Consider the following 26,860-nt stretch of genomic DNA (forward strand, 5'->3'; position numbering starts at 1 on the left):
AACGTTGTCAAGGACAAAGTGTTCAGGCAGCCCAGCAGGAATAACGTAGTTGGTTTCCATTGACTCCAGCAAAGTTAACGACAAGATTGAGGTCTTCTGGGGAAGGGTGCTGATCTGTCACTCTCCATCTCTGATTCTTCATGTGACTCCCGATGTATTCTTTAGCCTTTCCAGCCCTCTGGTTTGCTGGATGCTGTGTCAATGTCTCCTAGCTCTCCTACCAACTGCAACTTCTTGGGATTCAGTGGTGTCAGAAGGGGCTTTGCTCTGCTCCAGCTTGTTATCAGGCACGTGCCACCTTCTGGAAGTACAGGTATGTGGAAGGGGCAGGCGTGGCGAGCAGGGAGTTCCCATGGTCATACGGCATCGCCTGGCCTTTGCTGTCATTGATCAAAGAGGTACCACACAGGATGTCCCCATCAGCCGGCTGCTCACAGCCCGCGTGAGGCTTTGGAGGGCGTGCATGGGTAGAAAAGCTGCTCTCTCCTGCAGTGTTTGTCTGAGGCTGCTGAAGATCTCCTGGATGCTAGGGACAGACCTGACAACATTTGGTCTTCTGGTTTACTCCAGTACGGTGTGAGGACAGTCTTTCTCCTCCTTGCTCCACCCGGATTACGCAGGACTGTAACGAATGTTGGCTGTTTCATAGCTTGCAGATGGGGACTGCACACGCCTGTGTGAGGTATTACACACATTTCCCATTGAAGAATGCTTAGAAAAGATGTTACTGAGCGTGCTGTGCTGTTTGGTTATGTGTAATCTTTGTAAGGTACATACAAGTACCATGCTGCCTGAGCTCTTCCTCAGCTTGGCAGAAATTTAGATTGAGACCCTAGCTTTGTGACCTTTTGGGCTTTCTTCTTAAATTTATCCTTCCTTCTCTTTGAAGCATGTCCCTTAGTGAAGACAGTCACTATCTTCATCATTCACTGATTCACTGAAGACACCAGGACCCTCAGAGGCACAGCGTTACCGCACACTCTGATGGTTCCTTCAGAGCTTTTGCTGTTCCCTTCGGTTGGTGGCTGTCCTGTCCCTTTGCTGACATAGCAGTGTTGATTCCTCTAAGTTACATCTCTCCCCTACTGCTCTTTCAGCTGGCACATGTTCAGTGCTGGATTTTTTTAAAGCCTGAGTGTAATATTTCAGGAACCAACCTTTTAAATTACAAGCCCACAAACTTAAGAAGCTCCTTGCGGTGGAGTTTGGTTTGCATATCTTTGGTGCGTAAGGGCGGTGTGAGGCTTACCGCATTTCCAGGTGTGTGGTTATAGGAGCAACTGCCCGAGTATAGACATCATATAGCAGTGAGCAGCTCTGCAAGGGAACGCTCTCGGGTTTACAGAGCTTACTGATGGACCCTGGCCTCAAAAACGTCATTTCGTACCCCATGCCTCCGTCTGGGAATGCCTCCTGCAAATGCCTGATGTCATCTTAATATTTCACTCTGTGAGGGAGGCCCGGTGACCTCTGCAGCTGGTTTCTGCTGGCCTCTTACTGTCACATCTGTCCAGTGAGGTGGAAAGAAAACAGATCCGATAAACATGGAGCAGATTTATCCGTATGTGAGCAAAGCCCCACGTGTGGGAAAGAGACCGATGGTGTTCAGTGACAAAAGGACCGAGGTGTGTTGCTGCCTGAGTGATGGTTCCTAAGGTTCAGAGGACACAATTCGCCATGTGGTTGCACTTCAGGTGCAGTTACAGCCTAGAAAATGGGTTTTGGTGGTACTGAACCAAGCAATTTGTGCCTGGTGTGAATGGATGGCTAAGGTGTAATGATGGTTATTTCTGTGTCACCTAGCATTGCCACCAATTAACAACATTGCCTGCAGAATCAGAACAAGGCCACTAAATGAGTTTGCTGTGCACGACTACCACAGCACACCTCCGTTTCTCCGTGACGCTGACAGAAAATAGCGTAATCTCCATCTCTTTGCCCAGCCCCGTGGAATTCATTCCTGATGAGATGTGATCCTTCTCCTCAGTAAGTCAGCCCTGAGCTTACATAGCAGCAGAAAACTCCGAAGTGGGAAATGTGAATCCCTCCTCCTGTCCACCATGAGCACACGTACCATAGTCCCACTGGTCTTTACTCATCTGGCTTCTTTCCCAATCATCATAAGCAACCAATTAATTATTTCTTTTTGCTGTTGTCATTGCAGGGCAACCATTGATGAAGTGGAAACAGATGTGGTGGAGATAGAAGCAAAGCTTGACAAGGTAAGATGGGGCAGCTTAGCGCATTGTGTTGAAGAGGGATTGATGAGTTCCTGCTTCGGAACATGGCCCCACCAGTCTCCTCTAAAATGTGAGCCCATCTCAGGCTGTCAGGAAACTGGTGTATAATGCACTGGGCTTGTCAACAGGACCACGTCTCCCTCTGCTGACAGGTACCCGTCAAGGCTCCTTTGCGACTGCCAAAGGAGGTAGGACAAGAGGTCCAGACTTGGGCTGCTAGTGCTGAATGATGGCCTGGTTCTGGTCCCGGATCTCAGGGGACTGACACTGCTTCTCCTGCTGTGGCAGGTTATTTCGGTGCTGTGCAGTTCCCCTCTCCACCATCTTGCTTGTGATACTAAGCTGTGTGGGGCAGGAGCCGTTACGTGTCCGCACAGCTCAGGGATGTAAGCAGACACTTGCAGATAAACAAGGGGCCAGAGTCCAACTGATAGTGCTGGTTGCTGTCTGATGTTCAGCCAAGCTATGCGCCACAGCTGTAATCTGGCACTGGAAATATCCTCTCAGGGACCAGTCTCGCCATTTTGCATTTATGCTGATGATTCTTTACATCCTGTTGGTAGTTTGGACCTCAGTCAGAGGCTTGATGGAAGGTGGCTTTTCCACCCCCGCTCCTCCTGATGTCTGAGACATCAGCCAAGTTGTTTCTAAACAAGAACAGAGAGAAATGAAGATGAGGAGTGGAAAGAGCTGTCGGCCTTTTATCTGTGAGATTTCCCAAAGCTAGCAAGGGATAAAACTCCTGCATCTGATGGAGAAATGGGCTTTGTTGAAGTCACAAGCGCTAGGCAAAGCTGTGTCCTATAAAAGCTGCTTGAAATGGTTATCTGCACAAGCTAGCTGGTCTTGCTGGTGAAAGCTGCAGAGGGATTTAGGTGATCTGTTTTCCTCTGTGGAAGAGGGTAAGGCTCTAAAGGCAAAGCATGGGGCAAGACTTGCTCTGATTCTGGCACTGCTGCTGTCAGTGCCGCTGTCGTTAGAGACCTTGGCGTGCCAGGAACTGTCCTGGAGTGAGGAGGTGGGCTGGAAGGACACGAGCTGTTCAGGGCTCTCAGCTTTTTATTGCTCAGTGCTTTGTTGCAGATTGATCTGAGCTCCTTCGGGTGCATTAAAACAATGGTCTCGTGCAATTTGGGTCCTCCCCTGACAGCAGTTATGGGGTGATGTTCTGCTAGGGCGAAGTGGGCGGACATGTCATTCTGTTTGCACGCATCATTTCCCCTCTCTGCTGCGGAGAGGGCCGTTCGTACAAAGTGCTGGCTTAGTCGCTGTCAGCAGCAAGCTTATCAGGCCTGGGTCCAGGGCAAGTGAGGCTGGAGTTTGCATCTGAAGAGCCACTGACATTCAAATTAGTTTCTCGGAGGGTAGCTTTGGACAAGATTCAATCCTCAGTCCCAATAAATTAGCTTGGGATGGCCCAGCTCCCCTCCTGTGTACCGGCTGGGTGGATGCCCAGGGCAGCCTTTCCAGGGCTTGGTGTAGGTGTTGCTCAGTGGTACCCAAGTAGCTGGCACCTCTCCTTCTTAAAGAGCAGCAAGCTGGCAAGGGCTGACTCTGTTTCTCTGCCTTTTACTGTGCCCCTGAGCACTTTGTTTATAAACAATTAGCCTTTTAACACCTTCTTAAGATGGAGGTAAAGGACGGTGGAAATGATTCATCCAAGGGCACACCAGAGATTTGGGATACTTCAAAGAGATTTCCTTCTCTCTGTCCTGTGCTCCATCTGCAAAGCCATCATTGCTCCCCTTGGGAGTGTGCTTGTGTTGAACGGCCTTCAGCTACCGGTAACGTAGCCGTGGCCACGAGTGTTTGCACAGAGGAATGCTAGAAACCGCCACGTTGCAGAATAGGCTGGGTTTCCTTTCTGGAGGATCTGTCCAAAGCCCCAGAGTACGTCTGGGCTCCAGATGTGACAGGAACTGCATCTGTTTGCTTTGCTTCTCTGGGTTTGGATGGGATAGTACAAGTCTGCGAGCATCCAACGCCGTTCTGTCAAATTGCGTGGACAGGAGAGGATGTGAGCGTGAAGGAGTGAAGGCTGTATATACTATGCATACCCAGATATAGGATGTGTGACTATATATATATTTATACATTCAGATATATTTTTACAGCTCTGCAGACAGAGGCAAGCAAACTTGTTCTGCAGTGCATGCATAGATTAGACCCCAAAGCCTTGTGATGGTGTAAATAGAACAAGCACCAAGCCCCAAACCAGCACGCCGTGCTCTGGGGGGGCTTTAGCATCCAGCCAAACTTGAGAGCTACTCATTCCCAGCTTGTAGGTGAGGCTGGTGGACGGGGATCGATTTCTAAAGCCGTTTTTCATAAGTGAGATTAATATCCCTAAAAGGCTCCTGGATTTTGAGAATGGAAAACTTCAGTTCCACGCGTTGTTCAGTATCAGCAGCTAAAGGTTTTCACTTCATTAAAAAGCCTAGAACAGTGGTCATTTAAACAAAAATTTTAAAATTTGTGCTCTGTGGCCATTACTGTTGCACATCTCTTCGGCCTTTTTATCTTAAGTTATTCACCATAACCTTTCACAGGGAGCTTTGGCTGCAAGGAGATAGGCTAATGGCCATCTCCGGGCTAAGCTGATGCTCCAGTCTTTCCAGCCGGTTCCAGGTATGCTAAGGCAGTTTCCTCTGGCTAGGAAGTCTGGGAATGTTCCCTGCAGCTGTTAAATTACCAACAGTTAATAAAGGAAGCCACCCCATTTTGCTAACTTCACTGGTAGCTTCACTGTCACGAGGCTGGTGATGGGAATGGGAGCGTGTGTAGCTTGCTTAGAGTTGTTAATGTTTCTCCAAACTCTGTCTCCCGTACGAAGTCGCAGGCAGTCCAGAAATACATGCTGTAATCCCTCACAGTGCACCAGCGAGGTTTCCTTGAGCTGCAGAACTGTGGGAATTGTTTCATAGCTGTCTACAATCTCGATGGTTTAACCTGTGTGTGAGGGAACATAGATTTTCACTGCCTTAAGCAGTCCTGGTCAGTTGGTTTAAGGAAAACGCGACACAAAAACATCAAGCTGCTGGGTGCTGGCTCCCCTTCATTCCAAGGTAACAGCAAGACAAGTCTCTACCAGCCTGCACAAGCCAGCTGGGCTCAGAGATTTGACGATCCCAGAGAGCAGCGTCCTCCCAGCAGGGAGATTCTAGACAGCTTATCGCTTCCACCCAGCACCGAGGAGCCTTACCTCGCCTCGGTCGGTCTGCGTGATCAGGTTCCTTTTATTGCAGCCCTGATGCCTGAGGATAGAATGAACAGTATCCCACTGGGATAAAGGGGCTGCCCTGATTCATCTGTCCTCAGGGGACAGCCTGGAAGTGACAAGTGAAAGGTTGACAGTGTGATGTGCCCTGACAAGTGCGATTTGCATCCCTGTTTCTGCCACGTGCGGGAAGGGTTGCTAGCGTAGCCACACCAGGAACGTGAATGGCATCCTGTTCCAAAGGTCTGGGGCTGTGGTGCTGGTGCAGATCAAAACCAGTTTGATGTGACCAGCTGCCTGTCTGCTCACCCCTCTCTCCTCGTGCAGCTGGTAAAGCTATGCAGTGGGATGATTGAAGCAGGCAAAGCCTACATCACCACCAACAAGCACTTTGTCAGCGGAGTCCGGGACTTGTCGCAGCAGTGCAAGAAGGATGAAATGATTTCGGTAAGTCATCCTGTGGGACGGAGGATGGGACGCAGTGAGGTCTGGGGAGCATTAAGCTTCCTGATACTGTGTATGGACCATATGCCCAAGACACCTATACTGTTTAAGCAGCCATTTAGTATGAGATTTTATTTTTTGGAGGAATGTAGAGATCTGATAACGCAATGCTGAAAGACCAAAGTGAGATTCATCATTTGCAGGGGGAACTGGACTCTTAAGAAGCCACGGTGCTGGCAAGGTTGTTGGAATCTAGGTCAGTAAGCATCGGTTACTGAGGAAACGCGGATAACCAGCCTGCACAAGCAACATCTGACATGCTGATTTCAGCACTAAACTGGAAAGGACAGGGAGCCTATGGCTTCAATGTCACACATTTTTGAAACACCTTCGTGCCAAATGGCAGAGTGGCTCTTCAGTGGCTTAATGAGTCTCAGTCAGCCATTGAACCCCTGGGGATGAAGGGCAGCTGCTTCTATTCACTGCCAGTTCTCTTTACCTTTTTTTTGCAGGAGTGCCTCGACAAATTTGGAGACAGTCTGCAGGAAATGATTAACTATCACATGGTAAGATGCTGCTTCCTCTTGTCTTTTTGTGTGCTGATGGCAACCTCTTTCTTGAGGCACTGATTAGTGCTCTCCTGTGTTTGGCTTCCTTGACACTGCAGAAGGTGGGGTCCGTGAAGGGAGTGACTTTCAGATTCCAGTCCCCGCACGTTGCGTAGCCAAGAGAGCAGCAAAGACTGGGCGTTATTGTTGCCTCTTGCAGCAATATTGAATTGGATGAGCTGTGAGTCTGTGTACTCACAGTGATCGATCCTGATGCATCGTGTCCGCTAGGAAATGGGATTTCCACGGGCTTACAGAGGAGGTACCACTTAGTGAAAGGGTCTGTACGCTTGCATGGGTGCCTTTTGGCTCATTTCAGATCAGAGATGTACAATGGATATGTAGAAGGGTGAAGTTAGAGACCCCGTTGTCAAAGGAAGATGAGAACTCACAAAGGTCCTGCACTGCAGATGCCTTGTTCTTCTTTTTGGACAGCACAGGATTTTATAGTGAGGGCAGACAGGGTCCTTAGGAGCTCTGACAACTCAGGACTCTGTTAACAGCTTGCATGTATAACCTTGTTGCTGCAGATTTGCAATACACTCTGAAGCTTGGCGTTCAACTTCATGACATTAGGGCACTGTCAAGGCTGTGAAGGGATCAGCGCGAAAGGACCGCGCTGTTCCGCTGATGCTGGGCTTAGGCTCAGCGAGCTGTGTGCGGCTGTGTTTAATAACGCAGGACGTGTTAATGCCACTCTGAGATGAAAGGAGGGAAGTGCCCAGACAATGGCTGTTCTCCTGAGCTGGCTGTGTCTCACTGACAGAGCCCAAGGAGTTAGCATCTGCCCTTTCTCCATCCCCAACATCCAGCCATGGCATCTGTAAACCTCAGAGAAGAAAAAGGCGCTTCATGTTTGGTGGCTCCGTGCCAGACCCACAATTTTAAGTCTGTAACCCAGTAGAGGCTTAGAGCACAAGTGCTTTAAAGTGACGGAAGCTTCAGGGTGTCAGCTCTGGAGTGACCCACTTTTGTACCACTGTGCCCCTGTCAGAGCACATCAGGCACAATGCTTGCTTTTGGGATGCGAGTCAACCACGTGCAGCTGGAGGAGAAGCTGCATCGAGTCCATTTAATTATTTCATGAAGCAGGTGGGAAGACTGTTTCCTAGTAAAAATAGGACAGGGAAAAGAGGTGCTGCACACGCAGCTCTCCTAGGACTGCCAGTATTTGGGAACGGTCAGACAGCTGTACAGCGATGTTGGTGGGGAGAGAGCAAATAAACCAGTGTGAGCATCAGAGAAAGGCTGTGTTTGTGTCAGAGAAAGTCAAACCCTGATTTTCTGATGTTGCTCAACTTCCCTCTGAAAATGTAAGGCCTTTCTGCCAAGGAACATAGGAACCCCTGAGAAGCTACCCCTTGGTTCCCAGAGATCACACCACAGCTGCACTGGTCAGGGCTGGGCTGAGGCGTGCGTGCAGCCCAGCCGTGAGGAAGCGGTCCCAGCCAGAAACCTCTGGATGCGGAACGCTGCCTGCAAGCTCCGCTCCGCCAGCTGCGCAGCTTCCCCTGGATCCCTGGGCTCTGCCAAAAGTGGCGCTTGAGGGATTGCTCAGCCAGCTAATAAGCAGAAGGACCCTTCCCAGAGCTGTCAAATCCCCAGCTGATGTGGTGTAACCCTTCCCATGCGCCCCACCCTGTTCAGCAGGGGTGAGCTCCCCGCTCAAATGTGACTCAGGGGTTGTAAAAGGCAGAATTTCCCTACCACTGGCTGCACGCACGAGGGAAATACGCTTAAATCCTCCCTCCCCCCAGCCTTTGGAGAGCACCCTCCTCCCTTGGTGCGCAGGAGTGCGAGTTCCTCTCCAGGAAATGGCTTTGGGATGACTGCTGCATCTTGAGCCCTCTCTGACGGCGGCTGAATTAGCCGAGTTATTTTTAGTGCCTTCTGCTGTCTCTTGTGTGTGTGCCTGTGCATGTGTGTGTGTGCATGTGTATCTTGGCTTCTCTGTGTCTGAGGATCTCAGCTATGAGACAGTTGTCGGTGCTTACTCTAGGAATGTGGCCAGGACAGTATGTACAACTGGAACAAGTTAAAAAGAAGGGGAAATATCTCCCAAAATTGGTTGGAAAAGCTCGTTCTGGAATTTTATGGCTAGAGCACAGGGCCTGGAGATGTCCTGATTCTAGTTCAGCAAAATCCAAGCATAAAACTTGAATGTGGAAGATGAACACAGTGAGCTCCAGAGCATTCCTGCCTTCCTTTTAACGCACAAGGAGGAAACAACATCAAAGCAGCTTTAGAGGATAGATGCCAAAAGAGAGGGTTGAGTTCAGAAGAGCTGTAGTCGTCGTCCTCTTTTTTTTCTGTTCTTAGCCACGTGCATTTGGGCTAATGCCTTACTCATGTCAAAGCATGCACAGAAGTTAGAAACCTCGATATCTTTCTGGATTTGGCCTGTTGTACACTTGTGTCTCAGCTTCCATATCTGCAAGAAGCATTCCAAGTGCTTTCCTCTCTCTGAGGGGCAATTGGGAGGACAGACAGACTCACAACTAGCAGAAGCTCTGCTAATTCGTGCCAGGTAAACACCGGGGTTGTCAGAAAGATGAATCAACACCTCAGGTAACAGAATTTTTGCCCAAACTGTGGAAAGGGCTGAAACCAAGGAAGGGCAGACAGACAGACGGAAAAGAGGACTGAGATTAAAGGTGCTGGGATTCCAGTTCAGCTCAGCCACGCGGACTGCTAGGAGATTACACTGTTATAACTGGAAACAGTGTTGGGCCCCTGTCTGATGATGAAATTTGAGTAAGACCTGCTGTGGGGAAGAGCGTCTGTGGAGGATTTCAACCATGGTCAACGGGCTGCTTAGCCAACAGCGCGGGGAGCAGCTCTGCGTTGTCCCTTAGCCATTCAGACCTGTGCTTTGACTTGGTGAGAGAAAGCAAGGCAACCAAATTACAAAGCTGTTAGACCCTTGCAGAACCAAGAGCAGCAGTGCAGAAAGCCCTCACATCTTCTGGGTTAGCTCCCAGTCGGGAGGCTGGCTTCCCTCAGCCGTGCCGCCGCGAGAGGCAGCCCTGCCACCCCTCCTGCCTCCTCTCCGCTCTTCCCTTTTTCCAGCAGCCTTGTCATCCCTCCCCGGTGCTGCCTCAGGGGGTCACACGCTCAGAGGGCACTGCTCTGTGTCCCAGCTAGCCGGGGTTTTAGCTCGTTAGAGCCATTTCACAATGCAACCGCGCAAACACGGCGAATGCCGACTACAGTGCTAGCTTGTGCTGGCTGAAAAGGTTCATGAAGCCATGGTCCAGGGCTTCCCTGGGCTGGGCTGCGGAGGTCTCTGCCTCTCCCCATTATATATTTAAAAAGTTTGAGCTCCTGGCTTTGGCTGGTTGTGTTGATTGCCTGGTGTGTCTTGCTTGGGCAGCTGTTTTACAGGGCATGGCTTTGTGGGGGAGAGAGGGAAGGTTAGATGGATCAGACAGACTGGTGTAGGTGATGATGATTGAGTCAGAAGTCAAGAAACTAATGTCTCTAGCTGGTTGTGTTTGGTTTGACTAGTGAGCTGGAGAATGGCCCTGCCCTAGCAGTCCCAGAGGACACGTTCCTATCACACGCCAACCGCTTAGCTGGGAGGCTGGTTTTGCATGCTGCTCTAAGGAAAATGGCCTTCTAAAGTCTTGAGCAATTGACTTCCTAGCATGTTCTGTTCAGAAATGTACGCTTAGTGGCTGGAAGAAGAGCTTTCTACTGGTGTTACAATGCTGACCTCTTGAGGCGTCACTGCAGCTGAAGATGTTGTAGCAGCATCAGCAGAAAAGCCAGAAGTCCTGCTGGTTGCCACGTCACCTCGGAGTCAGATTTGGTATTTTTCTTGGTGGCTGTACTGTGGCTGGATGAATATTGCATTTTGCTTTTGGGGGCTGTCATTTCCCTCTCCTAACAATCGTGGCAGTCTGTAGGTCCACTGAATCTCTCGTCTTTTCTTTCAGTGGTCTGATTCTCAGATGTACTAACAGTGTGTTACATAGCAAAGGGATGAGGGTCCTCAGCCTCAGGCATCCTAGACCCAGGAATTTTGTGCAGGAGGAAGGTCCCTGATGAGAAATGACTGTGACTCCTCCCTATGTTCCAAAAGCAAAATGCCCCACCATTCCGTGTTGACTCTAGGATCCTGCATCTGTTGGTTGTGCTAACGGTGTAAAAGCGTCAGATGTTACCTCCAGAACTCATAAAAGTACAGTTTTTAGGGTAACTGGCTCCTTACCAGACGCAAGCAGGGCAGAGGTGCAGGGTCTCAGAGGTATTTCGTTCTCCAAGCACAACTGCACTCGGACCCCTTTGCACTGTTAGCTTGCACTCCGTCCCATCGCGTGAAAATGAAATCTTCCTGCTGAAAAATTCCTTGGGATCCTGAGGGAGCGGGGGGTCTTCCCCTCGCTGTGTAACCACTTCGATATCCCAGAGCACGGCACATTATGGTCTGTCCCGTTACGTGTGCAGTTCTGTTCTGTCGCCCCCGTCCCTGCCAGGAGCCCGTGCCTCAGCACAGGATGAGCTGACGCTCTGCCGAAACTCCCCGGCCCGTTCCCTGTGCAGCGTGGGGCAGCTGAACTGTCTGGAGGATGCTGTGTCTCCTCGTCCCGTCAGGCGAGCTTCCACGCGCTGGTTAGAGGCGCGTGATCCATGACAGGGAACGGGTTTCCAGCTCCCTCGGTGAGACCTCTGAGCAGCGGGCAGCAGACGGGGATGCCGGAGCCTTGCAGTGCCTTCCTGCGCCGCTCGCCAGAGTGAACCATTCCCTTTCACGTGAGCCTGAGTGGCATGAACTGGAATTTTGCTTGAGGGCCCGAAGTCTCCCCTGTGACCCCTCCTCCTCACTACATACCGCACTGGAGTGATTCAGTTTTGACTGTGGCTTGCCAGGCTCTTCTGCACTGGAAATGCTCCTTGCTGCTCTGCACACAGACGCTGTGCTGTCAGCTCCAAAACCTGCGTGTTTGTTTGCTTGCCTCCTTCCTTCCTCCTTATCGCCCTCCCCGAAACACAAAACAGATCGAAAGGCATAGCAATCTGCCAGACGAAGACAACCTTTCCCTCTTTTTGCAGAATCTGAGGAACGTAATTAAGTACATGAGGGTAACAAGCTATCCCCACGGGTAACGGAGCATGAAGTTGCCATCAGTTCTAGAGCGGTAGCTGGTAATTTGGGCCGTTGGATTTACACTATGAGGCTAGGCAGTGGCGTTGGGAATTACAGCAATGCAGAAGCTCAGGTGTTTTTTTCACCCCATTGCCAAAGACTATTAAGCCCTAGACTTGAAGTGGATTTTTGTTCTGATTAGGTCAGAGTTCCCTGTGCTGCTTTTAGGTGCAGTTCTTCCTGGTGCAGTTGCGTTCCTAACCAGCTCTCGTGAAGGCAGGGTGATCCTCTCCGTAGACTTGTAACGCAGACACCGGTGGCCGTGCTCCGTGCCAGCCCCTTGGTGCTGACTAGCTGTCCAGACTAAGAGATGTACAACTTAGAGATGGTTCAAAGCTGTCAGCATCCACTTCCAAGGAAGCAGGGAAGGGGAGGCTCCAGGTTGTACAAAGGCAGTGAATGTGGGGACGCAATAATCCCTGGCTCTGTCAAAGAACGGGAGGCAGTTTTCCCACCAGCTTATTGCCCTACACACGCCCTGGAAGGAAATGCCAAGATCTGCAGCACAACCTTGTCACGTTTACACACCGAGGCTCTTTGCCCTGCGATTCCCTCTCTCTGTGTAATTAGAAAGATAAGAAAAGTGAAAGGATGCAAGTGAAAGTGCTGTTGTGATAGGATTACTTTGGCTGAGCCCCTTAAGTGCATCTTCAGCTGATGTAACGTCAACATTGCCCTCATCAGTACCACTCCAGACAGCGCTGTGTTGAGCTTCATTAACTCCGAAGCTTTCCTGCCTGCCCTAAGTCGCTGCAGCTACGTCACAGGAATCCCGCAGCGGGAGCGGCAGCAGCTTGTGGGGGGAGATTTAGCTACGCCGAGCGAGCCGGGAAGCATTTCCTGCTGACAAGAAGAAAAGCCACCCAAGCTGTGATGAGTCAGTGAGGCAGATGGCAGATGTCATGGGTGGAGGGTAGTGGTGGAGTTCAGGGGCAGGGAGGAGGGAAGTGGAAGTGGGGAGTGCTTCCAGGCTGCCCGTTCTCCACAGGGTTGGGTGGACCACCTGCATTTTTTGACAGCACTTGGGAAGGGTCCCGGTGCATCAAGCTCCCACAGCGAGGGATATCATTTGTGGATGCAGAATTACCGTCTGACAGGGAGATGCTTTCTGTCATCTCACGGCTTCGCAGTTTTTGCTGTTGTGTCCCAGTGCCATGACATTACACTGGTCCAAAAGGCTCCAGTGAGTGGCTGCCCTTGAAGTTTGATACCAGTCTAGCAGTTAACACGAGCTCAGTGCTGCAGCCTGGGTTTCAGAAATACCAGATTTTTGTCAGCTTCTAGAATATCTTAGGATGTCTGCTTTCTCGTTAGGGGAGAGAAGCAGCTTCAATAATACGTAAGGGGCAGGATCTGAGCACAAACTGGAGCTCTTGAGCTTTTTGTGAGAGAGACTCAGCTTCAGCTCGGTTCAGAAGTTAGGCTCAGACTGTGTTGACATCCAACACGTGTAACAGAAGTAGTGTCGTTGGCTTGTTTTCCAGAGCACAAATCCTCAAGTGAGCTGTATGACAAAGCGATCGCAGATGGAATGCTGTTCATGGGTGGCATTTATCTGGTGGGCCATCGCTCAAGAGAGGCAGGCCTAAATCATATAACCAGACAGGACTAAAAGTCACATAAGCATCCCATGTCAAACAAAGGATGCTTGAATTCTGCCTGGTTACTGTAGGTTATTGTAGTAGGTTACTATATTCAGCTGCTAGAAGCTGCAATGAAAGAGAAGTAAACTGTAGGAATATGAAATCAGGGAAAAATGTACAACATGCTGTCATGGGTGAGTTTTATTTTGTTATTTGAGCAGCTGCAGTGGTATTTACGTGCTCTTTCCAAAGCTCTGTCAGGCACCTCAGCTTGGATAAACATGCCGTAGAACAAGACACACTGCAGTGCCCCTGGTTTGGGAGACTGCTGATGGGACAGGATTCCCGAGACCGGATAGAAGGATCAGGCTGATTCCCAGGCCCCCAGACAACCAACCCTCGTTTAAATGCACCGTAAACCAGTCCTCAGCCTGTTTCTGGGGACGTCGGCAAGAACACGGCCTCCAGACTGGCCATGAGGGAGAAAAGCGCGGGGATGTGACTCATCCAGCTGCTGACCGCTGTGGCTGGGGTGGTGAATTGGCAGAGCTGCTTTTGTCCGTGTGTCAGGCAGCTGCAGAGGAAGCTCCACGCCCTCCATCTCAGCGGCTGGGGCCAGTTGTTGCAGGAGAGTGGCTGATTGACTTAGTCATCAGTTCTCATCTGGGGCTGTGGTCTCTGTGCACTGTTAGGCTTTAACGGCCCTGAGCAGCCTCACCTGGGGCCCCCACCCACACCCTCCACCCGTGGCCCCAGCCCTCCATTTAAGCTCAGCCCAGGGCCTTTGGTCTCAGTTTGAGCTGTGCTGTAGGAGCATGGATCTCCAGCCACAGCCAAACCCAGCTATGGACCCTGGTGGTCCCAGCTTACAGACTGGTTATTCTGGCTTAATGCTGGATCTGCCTTGTCACCGTGGATCTGCTTGGCTGTCTCTGGACCTGGTCTCTGATACACAGACTGACTTCCCAGCTTGGCTTTGGACCTGCCTCATCACCACAAACCTACCTGGTGATCTGGGCTCTTGGTTGAATCTGGCTGCTATCTCTGGACCTGCTCTGGTTTCTTGGTGTGGTGGAGTTGGCCTCTGCCCTGCCAACTGTGTTATCCCTCCTCAGCTCCTGGTTTGATGGCCTCTGCTACTCCCTGACAAATTCCTGCCACAAATACCATTGCCTCTCTTTAATCTCAACTCAAGCACTATTCCATGTGTGGCTGTGATGTCCTGCTCCTGAACTTCATGCATGTAAGTGCTGAGAGAAGCAGTCCACAGCCAGGCAATCTCACTTCTTTTTAGCTTCTGCTTTGCTTTGGAGCGTGGTGGGATCTCCTCTTCTCTTGTAAGCTCTGTAGGGAGAGTCATGTGGGAATGCTGTAGCAGCAGCATCCCTTTGGATCTCTGGTGTCCTGTATCTTGATTTTAGGCTTGCAGTTCCAGAAATAACATCCTGGGCCACTGAACTTGCTTTCGTTTCTTGGGAATGTGAAATTCCTAAGCCCCGTGTCAAGCACAGGTTTGGATTTATCCCGTTTCATCAGAAGCCCATGCTGGGAAAGTAAAATGTAGGATCAGGCCTTTTGCTGCTATTGAGTGAGAGCTGCGTTAACTCCCTTCTTTCTTGCTGACCCTCCTCAGGCACAGATGTGCGTGAGTCATAGGCTGGACTCCTCATCTCTTGGTGGAAGCTAAGAGAAAGGGTGGGGTGATATTTGGTCTGGAAAATCTTAAAACAAACGATTTGGTCCAAGTATGTTTGGGAAAGGAGGGAAAGCCAAGGGATTATTTTGTATTTGAAACTCTAGCTTTTAAAACTCTACTTACTTTGTGTTGAAAATTGAACGGAGGACCCTCTTGAAAATACTTCCCCTGGTGATCTTGCCTGGCAAAATTAACGAAGAAGCAATAAAAGTAACGCTGGTATCACCGGATGCTTCTCGCAGGAGTATTGACAGAGCAGGAGATAGATGTATATGCCCTGTCTTTCTTGTGTGTGCGGTTCTCCTGTTCTGATACAGACATCTTTAAATTAAAATTCCACATAGAAGTGTCCCTGTACCGCAGCCATGGGAATACCGCTTGGTTTGTCCAGCCTACTGAGCCCTCAGGGTATTTTTGCTTGTTCTTTCCAATGCAGGACCCTGGGGCACCAGCTAGGAGCTGATTTTTTTCAGGCAGGAGGGGTAAGGTGGGTGCAGGAGCCCCACACTGCCTGGTGTGGTATCTGCTTGTCATCACACAACGGGGAGCAGCCTGCATTTCTGTGAAGCCCTTCAATCACATTGCCCCATTCCTTAGCGGTGGGATTTGATTTTTACCTACTCTGGAATGTCCCAGGGTATTTGTTTGCGGTCCTGAGTTCAACATAAGTGTTCCTTCCTTTCCCTGATCCTAAGCAAACGTGTCGTCCTGGCAGAAACCAATGATGGAGACTTTCCAGATGTAGGTGCAGGTGGGGACCAGCTGGCTTTTTCACCGCTTGCCTGTCCCCGAGTGGTGTCCTGAGCAGAGGGAAGCATTGTCGGTGCCCAGGCATCACTTGGGGAAGCTGCTCCACGGGAAGAGTTGCAGGCCAATGCCTCTTGGCTTGCTGTTGGATGCCAGGAGCAGTAAATAATTTACATTGGTAAGAACACAAAGCTGGGTGGTCTTGGGGTTTTCTTTCTCTCCCTCTTGCTTTGCATCTGTTCATGTTTAAAGGCCATTCGTGGCTGTTTATACTCAGCTCGTCCTGGCGTGTTCCTGGCTTTGTCCTTGGCTGCAGCAATACACACAATAAATGTTTCTGAGGCTCTGCAGCCAGCACTGCCGCTTCCACGCGGAGTGCTTGGTGTTCCATTCGGAGCGGTACACCTGCGTAGCGTCAAAAGCATGGCTTGCGTGTCTTCTACTGGGAGATGTTGGGTAGCGAGGACGTCTGTGTCTGTACGAGTCTGTTGGCACTGGAGGGAGGGGTCAGGAATGAACCAGAGTGGTTTTGCTAGGAGAAAGTTTAAAGCTTGTGACCACCTCGGAGTGTGTGTCGTTTGTCACATCTCTGCAGCTTCTGCCAAAATCTTAGCATGGTGGAGAGAGTGCTGCTCAGGCTGGGAATGCTCTTTTGCACTGTAAATGGTCTGATACGGCTGTTCCTGCCTCTTGGAAAAAAAACCAGGAGATCCAGAGTCACTCACTGCTTCTGGATCTTACCTGAACTGTGTGGTGAAGGCGGCCAGAAAAGGAAAGGAGAGATGGTGGGTGGGGTGGCAAGGGGAGCTACCCAAAAAACTCCCGCTGGAAATGCAAGCTTGCCACAAAGAGGAGGGAGGGGAAAAAAGCAAACTCTGGGAAAAGCTGTTCATCTTAATCTGAGGGGCTTCATACAGTCTGCTTGCTGAGGGAAGGTGCTGTGACAGTGTACTTTGTCAGCCTCACCCCTCAGGCAGCCTCCCCTGGAAGGGGTCTGGTCACTTTGGGAGAGAAAGCGAGGCCAGCTGCTGGGCTGGGAAACACTGCTGCTGGTGACTGCCTCCTCAGGATGTGTGTACCATTGTGTGTGTTCCAGCGCCTCTCTGGGTTAAACTGGCTCCTCAGGACGCAGTGTAAAGCTGGAGCAGATGAGCCAGGGTTACTCTGATGCCAGACGCCGGTGCTGTGATGTTTCAGGGTATCGTTAAGTTTTGGGGCATTGTCCAGGCATTGTGTTCCTGAAGGTGGAATGAAATGAGGTCCCTGTCCATTCTTTGTGGGCCACTCTTGCTAGCTGTAGCGTGGCCCGTGGCTTTTCTCTGTAGCCCCAGGATGATGTGTACGTCCCGCTGCAGTTATGTGGCTTAGGAGCCTCTCCCAGTTAGCCAAAGTGCTGTGTCATCCTGATGCACGTCTGAACTATGGAGTGATTTGTAATTGTGCCTGTCAGAGGTGGATGGAAGGGAACTGGGCAGACACTGCTGTTCGGCATCTAGCAGGGGGTAGGGGGAGAACACCTCTTGAAGATGGGAAGGGCTGGAGATGAGATGGGCAGAAAGTAATGGCCTTGGGATCATTTTTGGGTGAGGGACAGGCAGGAGGGTGAAATATAAGACTTGTAGGAACTAAGTCTCTCTTCATACTGTGTGCTTGGACCTCTCACCCGTGTTCATCAGCCCGTGGCTGGCTGTGATGTGGCTTCAGTGACTGCTCCTGTCCCCTTCCTAAGCTGTGTAGTGTTGAGGTGACAGTGCCCTCGTCTGGCAAAATGAGAAATTCGAGACTCGGGAGAGACCAGTTCGGAATGGGGACTGTGAAGGGAACTGCTCCTACAAACACTCCTCTTATTTTATCTTGGTGGCATAGGTGTCTTTGGGATATTCAGAGTCCTGGCACAGGCTGTGGAACCTGCAGTGCAGGAATTCTGTGCTGGTAAGGGAATGCTGCAGCCACCAAGCAGTGGACACCACTAATCCCTGGAATAATGCTGAGTCCCTCACAATGAAGGTCCTGGAGAGCATTCATGGATTTTTCTGACTCCTAAAAGTTTCTGTGTTGTAAAAATATTTGATATTTTCCTTCTCTTTTCTTTCAGATTCTATTTGACCAGGCTCAGAGGTCAGTTCGGCAGCAGCTGCACAATTTTGTGAAAGAGTGAGTACTTGTCTTATCACTTTGGTCTTCACCTTCTTGAACTTCCACTGTACCTGTCCTGTGTGCACTGGAAACAGAACTGCAACCCCTGCACAGCTGCTTGGAGCAGAAGAGATGCTGGAGGGCAGAGAGGAAAGGATCTGGTTTGTGTGATGGCTGTTGCTGTTGTATTGCCACATTATCATTTGGTTGCTCTGTTGTCAACCAGATGTCTTCATCCTGTTCCCAGCTCGTAAAGGTGGACAGGAGGCATACTTCCAGATCAGAGCATCATCCCTAAGTCTGGTAAAGTTCATCTGACCCTAAAGTTCTCACTGACCCTCTAGGTCAAACACATCCCAGAGTTGAGATCCCTGCAGAGCAGGGCCGGCTCTCTACGTCTTCTGTTCGGTGTGGAGTTTCCTTGATGGTTTAAACCAGTGGATGCTTGCAGGAGGGAGAAACTTTGCCTCCAAATGACTTTGGGGTCCAGCAGAATCATTGTGGAAAGGAAGTTTACAATGCCCTGGTGTGAGCACTGCAGAATATTGCATATTAGGGATGCTAACTTGCATGTGGCAGGCCCGAGGTGCAGAAGAAGTGGGCTCCATGAAGTTAATTGGATGGGGACAGCCTTTGATCAAGTGCTCAGCGGGCTGTCCCTGCCATCGCTGTCCCTGCCATCGCTGCGTTAATGTGTTTCCTCGGAGTGCCTCCTTTCCCCAGGGCGGGTACCTAACGCAGCGCGGGATCCCGTCAGCTGAATATAGGTCAGAGAGGCAACCGAGGCCTCCAGCTAAGCAGGGGCTGGTTGCCATGGGAACGGGTAATTGCGAATCCCTCAGCAGCTGTGTGGTGTGATGGAGGGAGGGGGTCCCAAGCTGACCCCCCCCCCCCCGCCCTGTTCCTCATCCCCATCTTCTTGCCTAGCACTCACCCTACCCCCGCTTTCTCTAGAATCGTTTCTCTGAGCTCGGATTTAATCTGCTTAAAGCTGGCACTCGGAAGGGAGGATTTCACCTCCATTTTGGGGCTGTCATCCTTTCAGCATCTCTGCAACTTCTTCTCTTTTTGCACTTGCACTGCTCAGCCTCTGCACTTGCAGGCCCTGGTGCTTTGATCTTTGCATTGCTCCTGCCCTTGGTTGGAAAATAATTTCTGCGCTTGGGACGATGGGAACAGAGGAACAACGGGAGCTGTGCCCTTGCGTGGTGATTCGTATATATCTGAGAGGGGAGTGTTTCCCTCTGACGTGCCCTCCCTGCCCCAAGCCCTGAAGGTCTTCGCCTGGTTTATTGTGTGGTACTCAGAGGAGAGGACAGCTTGCCCTGCCCGTGCTGTCGGTAGCCAAATGCTCTGTGACTGCCTTAGCGTGTTACCAAGCCACAGACCTGGCTGAGTAGGGGGGTTCATTAGCCAAATGTTGAGTTGCAGTCATGCTGCTGCAGCTGGTTTAGAGCTAGCTGAGGCTTTCCAGCAGTATTGCATCCCTCCAGACTCCAAAAGGAGCACCTTTCCGCTGGGAATATGCACGGATTTTCCTGTGAATGGAGCTAGATGGCCATGTAACTCAGAAGCCCTGAGCATTGAGGGCAATGTGAAGAAGCAACAACCCCCAGAATAGCAATCCAGTCATCTCTATTTTCATTTCTCCTTACCGTACATGCACAGGGTAGATTCTCTTGGCTGGAGGCTGATCTACACATAAGTATAAACTTCAAACAGTTTGCTGCAGGGTAGAGTTCAACATTCACTGTCTGACTGTCACATTCAACTGAGGCTCTTCATCTTCCCTAGGGCAAGGAATAAGTAGATGCTACTTATTAACTAACAGGTTTTAACTACTTTAAGTTTTAACAACTTGTAATTGAGGTAAACAGAGCTCCCTTGGACAGAAAACAAGTTTGTGTTACGGCTGCTGTAAATCAGCATTGCTGCTTGCAAGTCCTGAGGAACCAGGGCCACTTGTGAGAGCTGATCTTCAGGAGGTGCTGTCCTCGCCCCAACCAACCAAACTCAACAAACCTGCCTGTTGCTATGTCTTTATAGCCTGTGCCTGCAAAGCAGAGCCCTGATCCTATGTGAGGTCTCTAAGCATAAATAAAACTTTGGAAGTTCATGTTATGGATCATATATTTCCAAAAGCAGATGTTGATAAAAGTGCCTGTATACAAGGGGAAAAGAACAGTCAAATGTCTGGATTTTGCAGTCAGACAAAGGCAGAAGCAGCTAGAGATGCACATGAACAGCCTGGCTGCCCTGGTTGAATGCCCTGCCATGGATTTGAGAAGTGGCTGGTTTTACTCTTTTCAGAGTGAACTATGAAGCGTGTGTTTTCACAGGTAGGTTCTGAAATGTTCTGCTCACCCTGAGGGCAATTATGGACTGGCTTTAGGGCTGGATGCCATCTGGCATGGCTTTCTGGAGGCTGTCCTTGGAGAGTTTCGTTAAGGCTTTGGAAGCAGTGTGTAAGGTCCGATACCTTTCCTTGCCGACTGTCTAGAGTTAATCTGCTGGATGCGGTGGAGTTTGGTGGGGTGTGTTAGGATCCCAATGGCATCTGGAGTAGGATCTCTGAGTGATCATAGTGTAGCTGGTTGCATCTTTCCCTGGTCTGCTGGTATCAGCAATATTCTGTCTGCTTTGTAACAATGATTCTCACCAGCTCATGTTCTTTGGGTTCCAGTGATGTCCGGAAGTTCAAGGAAACCAAGAAACAGTTTGACAAGGTGCGAGAGGACATGGAGATTTCACTGGTGAAGAATGCCCAAGCACCTCGGCACAAACCCCATGAAGTGGAAGAGGCAACAGGCACTTTGACCATAACCAGAAAGTGTTTCCGGCATCTGGCACTGGACTACGTGTTGCAGGTTGGTGTCTGTGCCCCCAGCTTTGGCTGGCTCTCCAGGTGCAGAGCAAGACATCACAGGCAAATTGCTGAATAATCTACTCTAGGGAATGAAGTTGAGAGGTGAGGCGGGACAAGTAGGGCCCTACAACTGTGTTCAAAGGGTGTTGGATTGCTAATCCATTCGGCATCTTGCCCCCATGAGTCCTTAGAACTCTTTGAAGTCAGTCTGGCTTTGCCCAGGCAGTTGGACAGATAACTTCTGGAGGTCATGGACTTTTCATGTCCGTGACAGGTCCTCCTTCCTAAAAATACTACAGTGTAGCTGAGAAGGGGAATCTTAATCACTTTTTTCAGTAGGAGAAACAAAACATGCTGCCTCAGACTGAATTTCTCTACCCAGCAGGAGATGTCCTGCAGGAACATTCACTGCACCCAAAATGGTCAAGGCTTTTTCTTTGAATCATCCACAGGCTTCATGTCAGGTCTGTCCTTACAGGCAGTGGGTGTATTAAGCAGACAAACTCAGTGTTAACATTGATCGGTGTGTGTCTCCGCTGGCTGTCACTCCTGCAGCACTGAACCAAGGCCATCTGCCACATGTTCTGCCTGGTCATGAGGTGGTTTCTGGTGTCACATGCCCCGCATGCTGCGGATGGAAAGGCAATGCTTTCCCCTTAAAGTATAAATCATGCATGTCATTGCAATTTTTTGCATCTAGGATTTAGACATGAATGTAACTGTTTTCTGGCAAGGTCAAACTATAGTAAGCTCTTTCCATTCCTCCTGCTGATGAAGAGGAAGAGTTCCTTTAATTAGGGGAGGTTTCCCTGTTGGGCCACTGGAAGGTACCACTCTAAATCCATCAGTTTTGAAATGTGTAGACATGAACTTGTCCAGGCATCCTTTGGTACTTAAGGATAGTGAAGAGATTTATCACTTTATTCTTCTATATCTGCAAAGAGATCTCTTCCTGACCCTGAATGTCCCCAGAGCTGAAGGCCCCCCCCCACCATGGTGAATTAAAATGATGTCCTAATTGCAGTCAGTTAAGCTCTCCCACCACAAATCCCAGCTCAGATACCTGGGAAAAGGGACAACGTGGCTCACAGCAAAACTCAGGTCCTAGAATTTACCATGGTGGAGTCAGTTATGGAGGACGCTGTTGGCAGAACAGTCCTATCCGTGGTGTCCCTCACGGATACCGTTCCAGGCAGAATTGTGACAGATGCCAGCCAGCTGCCTTTTGGTACCTTTACCCAGTTTTAAGTTGAGTTACTGCAGGCGTAGTGCTTCTAAACAAACGGATGCTGCATTTATAAATGAGTTATTAACACACTGGAACTGATTTTTGTCATGGTAACACATTATTCGTGACACTGACAGCTGAAGCTGCATTGAAACCTTCTGCTATGTTTGACAGTTTCTTCAGTGCTAATTGCAGCACTTGTAAGATTTCCCAGTAGCTCACGGGCTCTGTGAGCAAGCTCTTATGTAACTGTGCTATTCACTTTTCACTTTTGAAATTATATTTTCCTGGGTCAGTTCTCAGCCTTTTACATTTATTTTTAATTTTTTTAATTAAAATCTCAAGGATATTTTTTCACTTCCAGATCCTTCACCCAGTATCAGAGGAACATCGTAGGTCTCACAGAATTTGCCTTTGTCCCCAGGAGATTGGTAGTGGTTTTATCTTCATTTACCAGAGATGCTGATGGCTGTAGTCTCATGGTAGAGTGATGAACATTAGAAATGGATACTACCTTTCTTGTTCTTCCTGAATACCTCATAGTCCTAGGTTATTCCAGTCTTCCTGCTCTTACTTCCAGGGTAAAGATGGCTGTTCACTCCAAAACGTGCTGTAACTGTGCAGTTGCATGGAGTAGGGGTTAGCACTCATTTTCCCAGTGGCGTAGGAGAACACTGAAGAGAGAAGAAGCATCAAGGCATAGCACCTTCCTGCACTGTGCCTGAGGTTTTATGGTAGGGGTTTTAGGTGGGACTTTCCCGATCAAAGATGCAGGCAGTGAACTGTGAGGTGTTGAAGATGAGCTTCTACAACCACTCTGCTGAGCACCTGCTGGAGGACTCAAGGAACAGCCAAGCTCTCCTGTCCTCACCGCAAATGCTCCAAACTGGCTCTTTTGCAGGAGCAGAGGGCGCTCCCAAAGCAATGCTACCTTGCCTTTGAAAGAGGTACTGCACTTCTTCCCTGGCTGGGGAAGAGGTGTAAGCCTGAGTGTGCTGGAATGCTGCCTCTTCTGCCCCAGGAGCCCATGCACATCAGAACTGGCATGGGAAATCCTGAGCTACTGCTGCTTCTGGGTGGAAGGGATGTGACGGTCTCTGGGGCAGTCAGCCATGCACTCTTCTCCAAGAAAAGTGGATGTGCAAAGGGTATGGACACTGAGAACACAGGGTCCCCCCATAGGTACCACAGGTTCCTGGCTGGCTTCACTATAATTACTGGAAAAAAACCCCTTTAACACTACACTGGTACCACTCAGCCTGCTAAGAGGAATCAAAGCAGTGACCTGATAGATTAAACATCTCCTTCATGTTGCACTCTGGGGTCGCTCTTTGTTGACAGCCTATGTACAGACATCCACCTAGCAGTGACCTTAATCAGTAGCAGCCCAGGTCAGAAAATGCATCTGTTTCCCTTTTCATTCCATCTGGACTGACCAGAACTGTCTTTTCAGAAACTAACTCTCTGGAACTGCTCTTGAATAGTTTGTGGTTTGCTGCTAGGGGTATTGCAGCAAGTTCTTCATACTTAGATCTCCATGCCAGAGTGCTTAATGCTGCTGATGCTGAGATTCTTACCTTGATTCCTTCACAGATCAACGTCCTGCAGGCCAAGAAGAAGTTTGAAATACTGGATGCGGTAAGGGCTCTCTGTGTTTTCTGTGGCTGCTCTAAGTGACTCAATGAAAGGCAGCCCTCTCGATTTCAGGTTGCATGGGTCGACATACCGACTCCTCGGTCTGCCCTGGAGATACTGTCTGGGACTGCTCTGGGGGCTGCAGGTATGCCAACAAGAGGGGAGAGTGAAGGACCAGCAAGAAACTTCGCAGGCCAGGACTGGAGGGGACTCTCAGGGGTGAAGGACACTGCTTTGTGCTCACAGCAGAGATTACCTGACAGCGTTGAAAGGATCTGAGAGGAAGAAAGGGAGAGACATATAATGGATAGATGGGAAGGGAAAGGTTTAGACCTTGAAGAGACTTGTTTGTGGGTAATAAGGGATAAGGGCTTTTCACACTCGCTTTGTCCCAGAACCTTTTCTGACCTTGCTATTGTTTCCCTCCCCAGATGCTGTCCTTCATGCATGCCCAGTACACCTTCTTCCAGCAGGGCTACAGTCTTCTCCATGAACTGGATCCCTACATGAAGAAACTAGCCACAGAGGTGAGGGGACGGGGAATGTGGTTGACTCAACCTGCCTGTTTGTACCCCTTCTCCCTGAAGGGACATCCTCTTCCCTGTTCAGCTACCATGCTTGGTAATCAGGGTGCGGTCAGAGCATCATGCTTGTGGGGTGATGGATGAGCCATGCTGGGCTATGGGGTGGGAGCCAAGAGCTATGGTTACTTCCAGCACACACCCAAACACAGCCCTTTTCCCCTCTTGTGAGGACTGATGATGTTAGGTAGGGCTGGTGTAGTCCCAGAGCATGGACAGTGGCTCATAAACCCTGCTCCTGACTGATGTTCTCCTTCCTGCCTTTAGCTGGACCAGCTGGTGATTGATTCTGCAGTGGAGAAGAGGGAGATGGAGCACAAGCATGCGCTGATACAGCAGAGGGTGAGTCCTGGGGCTGCAGGGCCTTTTCTTCATTCACAGGGAGCTCACACTGCACTGGAGTGGTGTTACTGGGCCGGGAGGAAAGCGTGTGCAGGACTCCGTACTGCTGTGGAGAGAGGAGTCTGCTCCATACGGCAGTTCAGATGGTTCTTGCTTAGCTCCCGTGATGTGACATGGCTACAGCCTTGAGCAGTGCAGATTTGGGAAGGCCTGTGGGGACCCAAGTGGTAGAGCTGCTGTGACTGAGCAGGCTGTTTTCAGCTGTGGTGCCTTCTCACCTGCTGTAACTGGGAGTAACCACCATGAAGGCAGTAGGATTTATTATCAAACAAGTCTGAGCCTTCAGCAGGGAGGCGTCTTTGGTTAATGTGGGTTTTGATTTTTTTTCCAGACCGTTCATCTGGATTTTTTTCCAAATCAGAGGCTTGTAGAAGTATCAACTAATTATTTTTTTTCTTTTCCTTCTTCATGAATTGCTGACCTGCCCCTGCAGACCCTCCTGCAGGTAAGTACCCACATATATTTCCTTCTGGCATCTTCATTGCTTAGAATTAGCACTTTGCTCTGGATATTTACTAAGTCCTGCCTTTGAAAGCAAAACAAAGAAACCTTGCCATAGCATTAGTGCTGTAACCTGAATGCTGGAGATGTAATTATAAAGCCCAGTATCAAGTGAGTTTGATTTCATCCTCATCAAAGTTCTCTTCAGTCCTGTGCTAAAATAAGATTTCAGTTCCTTCTATTCTGTGTGGTGGTCAGTTTTAATGCAGAGCTCGGTATTGCAGTGGCAGCAGGGCTTGGCTGGCGCTTTTTGGGGACCGTGGGTCTGGTGGGAGGTGAATTGGCTGCACAGGTTCCTAACAGGGTGTTGGTGAACTTTCAGCATGTGCACACAGACACTCTTGTGCTCTGTGGGCATGGTGAGAGGGGATTTCAGAGACCCCTGAGAAATAGCTGTTCATGAACCAAGCCCCGAAGGGGAATCGCCAAGGAGGTGGCAGATGCTTGCATGGATCAATACCTCTCAACAAGAGGAATTGAAATGGCTGGTTTCTTTCTTAATGTGCTCTCTCAAAAAATGTCACAGCCCATAAAATGGAAGCGTAACCGGATTTGAAAGCTGACAGTCATTCCCTGTGATCCGATGTGCGCACGTGCTGCCTTTGGTTAAGTGTTCTGCGGGAGGGGTAAATCCATTTGTGAACTCCCGGTTCCCCTGGGACTCTGCTGGAGGGATGACTTCATTCAAGCAAACGTGGAAAATCTCTCTAGCGCAGTGCATTTCAGTTAAATTTCTTTACGTGGCTTTGCTGACCGGACTAGCAGGGAATGAAGCAGAGGTCAGGCTCTGAGAGGGAGAACGAGCAATTACTCTTCACCAGGATACATCTGCATAGAGCTGTGGCTGCCTGTGTGCTTGTAAGAGAGCCCATCCTCGCTACTGCAATTTATGATTTAAAGCCTCCTGCCTGGAAATGTTAGGAGAGTGCTTTTCAGCTATTCTGAGTCAGCGTTGCTCCTCCCTTCGCGATGGAGCGTGGCACTCTGCAGCTGGTGAGCACCTTGCCATCTCCACAAGCACGTATTTGAATGTGTGTCTCCATGCTGAGCCCAGAATCCTTCTGGTCTCTTGAAAAATCTGGAGATTTAGTTGCACTTAGGAGTGGCAGGAGTATCCTTTTGTTTAAATAATCCATTTTTAAGAGTTCTTGGGGTGTGGGAGCTGTACAGATCCTGAAGGCAGGGAACTGAGTTGTCTTTGGACAGCTTTGTGAGGCATGGAGGGCAGCCTCCTAAGAGCCAGGTTCATAAGGAAGTGGTGTGTGGCGTTGTGTTTCATCATAGTTTTAATTAAAATAAAGTTGGTAGGAGAGAAACACTCAGCACAAATCTCGACTATTTTCTTTGATACTGGAATTCAGGTGCCTTTTTCCTATCCCACCCTTTCCCCATCTCCCCTCACTGAACATCTGCCACCGTTGGGGCCCATTCCTAGGGCAGCTGTCCCTTCAAGCTGTCACTTTTTAACCGCTGCGCTCTGCCTTCCCATCTCCAAAACCTTAAAGAGCTCCACTTGCAGCTTCACACTTCATATGAAATAATGCTCGCTTCGACAAATAAAATCAGCAAGAGGAAAGGAAGAGTCTTGATTTTTATGGGCTACAATAAATATTGGAGTTAGCCTCCTTTTTTTGTGAGGAGAGGAGAGATTCAGCATGAGGAGAGATTTGGCATGGGGCTGCTTTTCTTCTGGCTGTGGGGGATGGATGTGTGTGTGGACTGCAGCGTGGAACACGTTTCTGCAAAGACTGAGAGGATAATCTTGCAGCTTCCCGTATTTCTTGTGTGTGTTCAACTGAACTGTCTTAAACCATCCATGTCATGAGT

At 49.7% G+C, this 26,860-nt stretch overlaps 1 protein-coding gene across 1 annotated transcript in view; it reads left to right on the forward strand.

Annotated features, from left to right (window-relative positions):
• Window positions 1-26,860, forward strand: part of ACAP3 (ArfGAP with coiled-coil, ankyrin repeat and PH domains 3) — a 95,287-nt gene that overhangs the window by 40,800 nt on the left and 27,627 nt on the right. The window contains exons 2-10 of the mRNA XM_086764534.1: window positions 2,165-2,222; window positions 5,785-5,904; window positions 6,414-6,467; window positions 17,780-17,838; window positions 20,504-20,687; window positions 23,508-23,552; window positions 23,981-24,076; window positions 24,398-24,472; window positions 24,966-24,977. Coding sequence (XP_086620660.1) covers window positions 2,165-2,222; window positions 5,785-5,904; window positions 6,414-6,467; window positions 17,780-17,838; window positions 20,504-20,687; window positions 23,508-23,552; window positions 23,981-24,076; window positions 24,398-24,472; window positions 24,966-24,977 — 703 coding nt within the window. The remainder of the gene's footprint in view (window positions 1-2,164; window positions 2,223-5,784; window positions 5,905-6,413; window positions 6,468-17,779; window positions 17,839-20,503; window positions 20,688-23,507; window positions 23,553-23,980; window positions 24,077-24,397; window positions 24,473-24,965; window positions 24,978-26,860) is intronic.

The sequence above is a fragment of the Chlamydotis macqueenii genome, chromosome 21 (assembly GCF_036417535.1).
Source record: "Chlamydotis macqueenii isolate bChlMac1 chromosome 21, bChlMac1.mat, whole genome shotgun sequence".
NCBI classification, from domain to species: Eukaryota; Metazoa; Chordata; class Aves; order Otidiformes; family Otididae; genus Chlamydotis; species Chlamydotis macqueenii.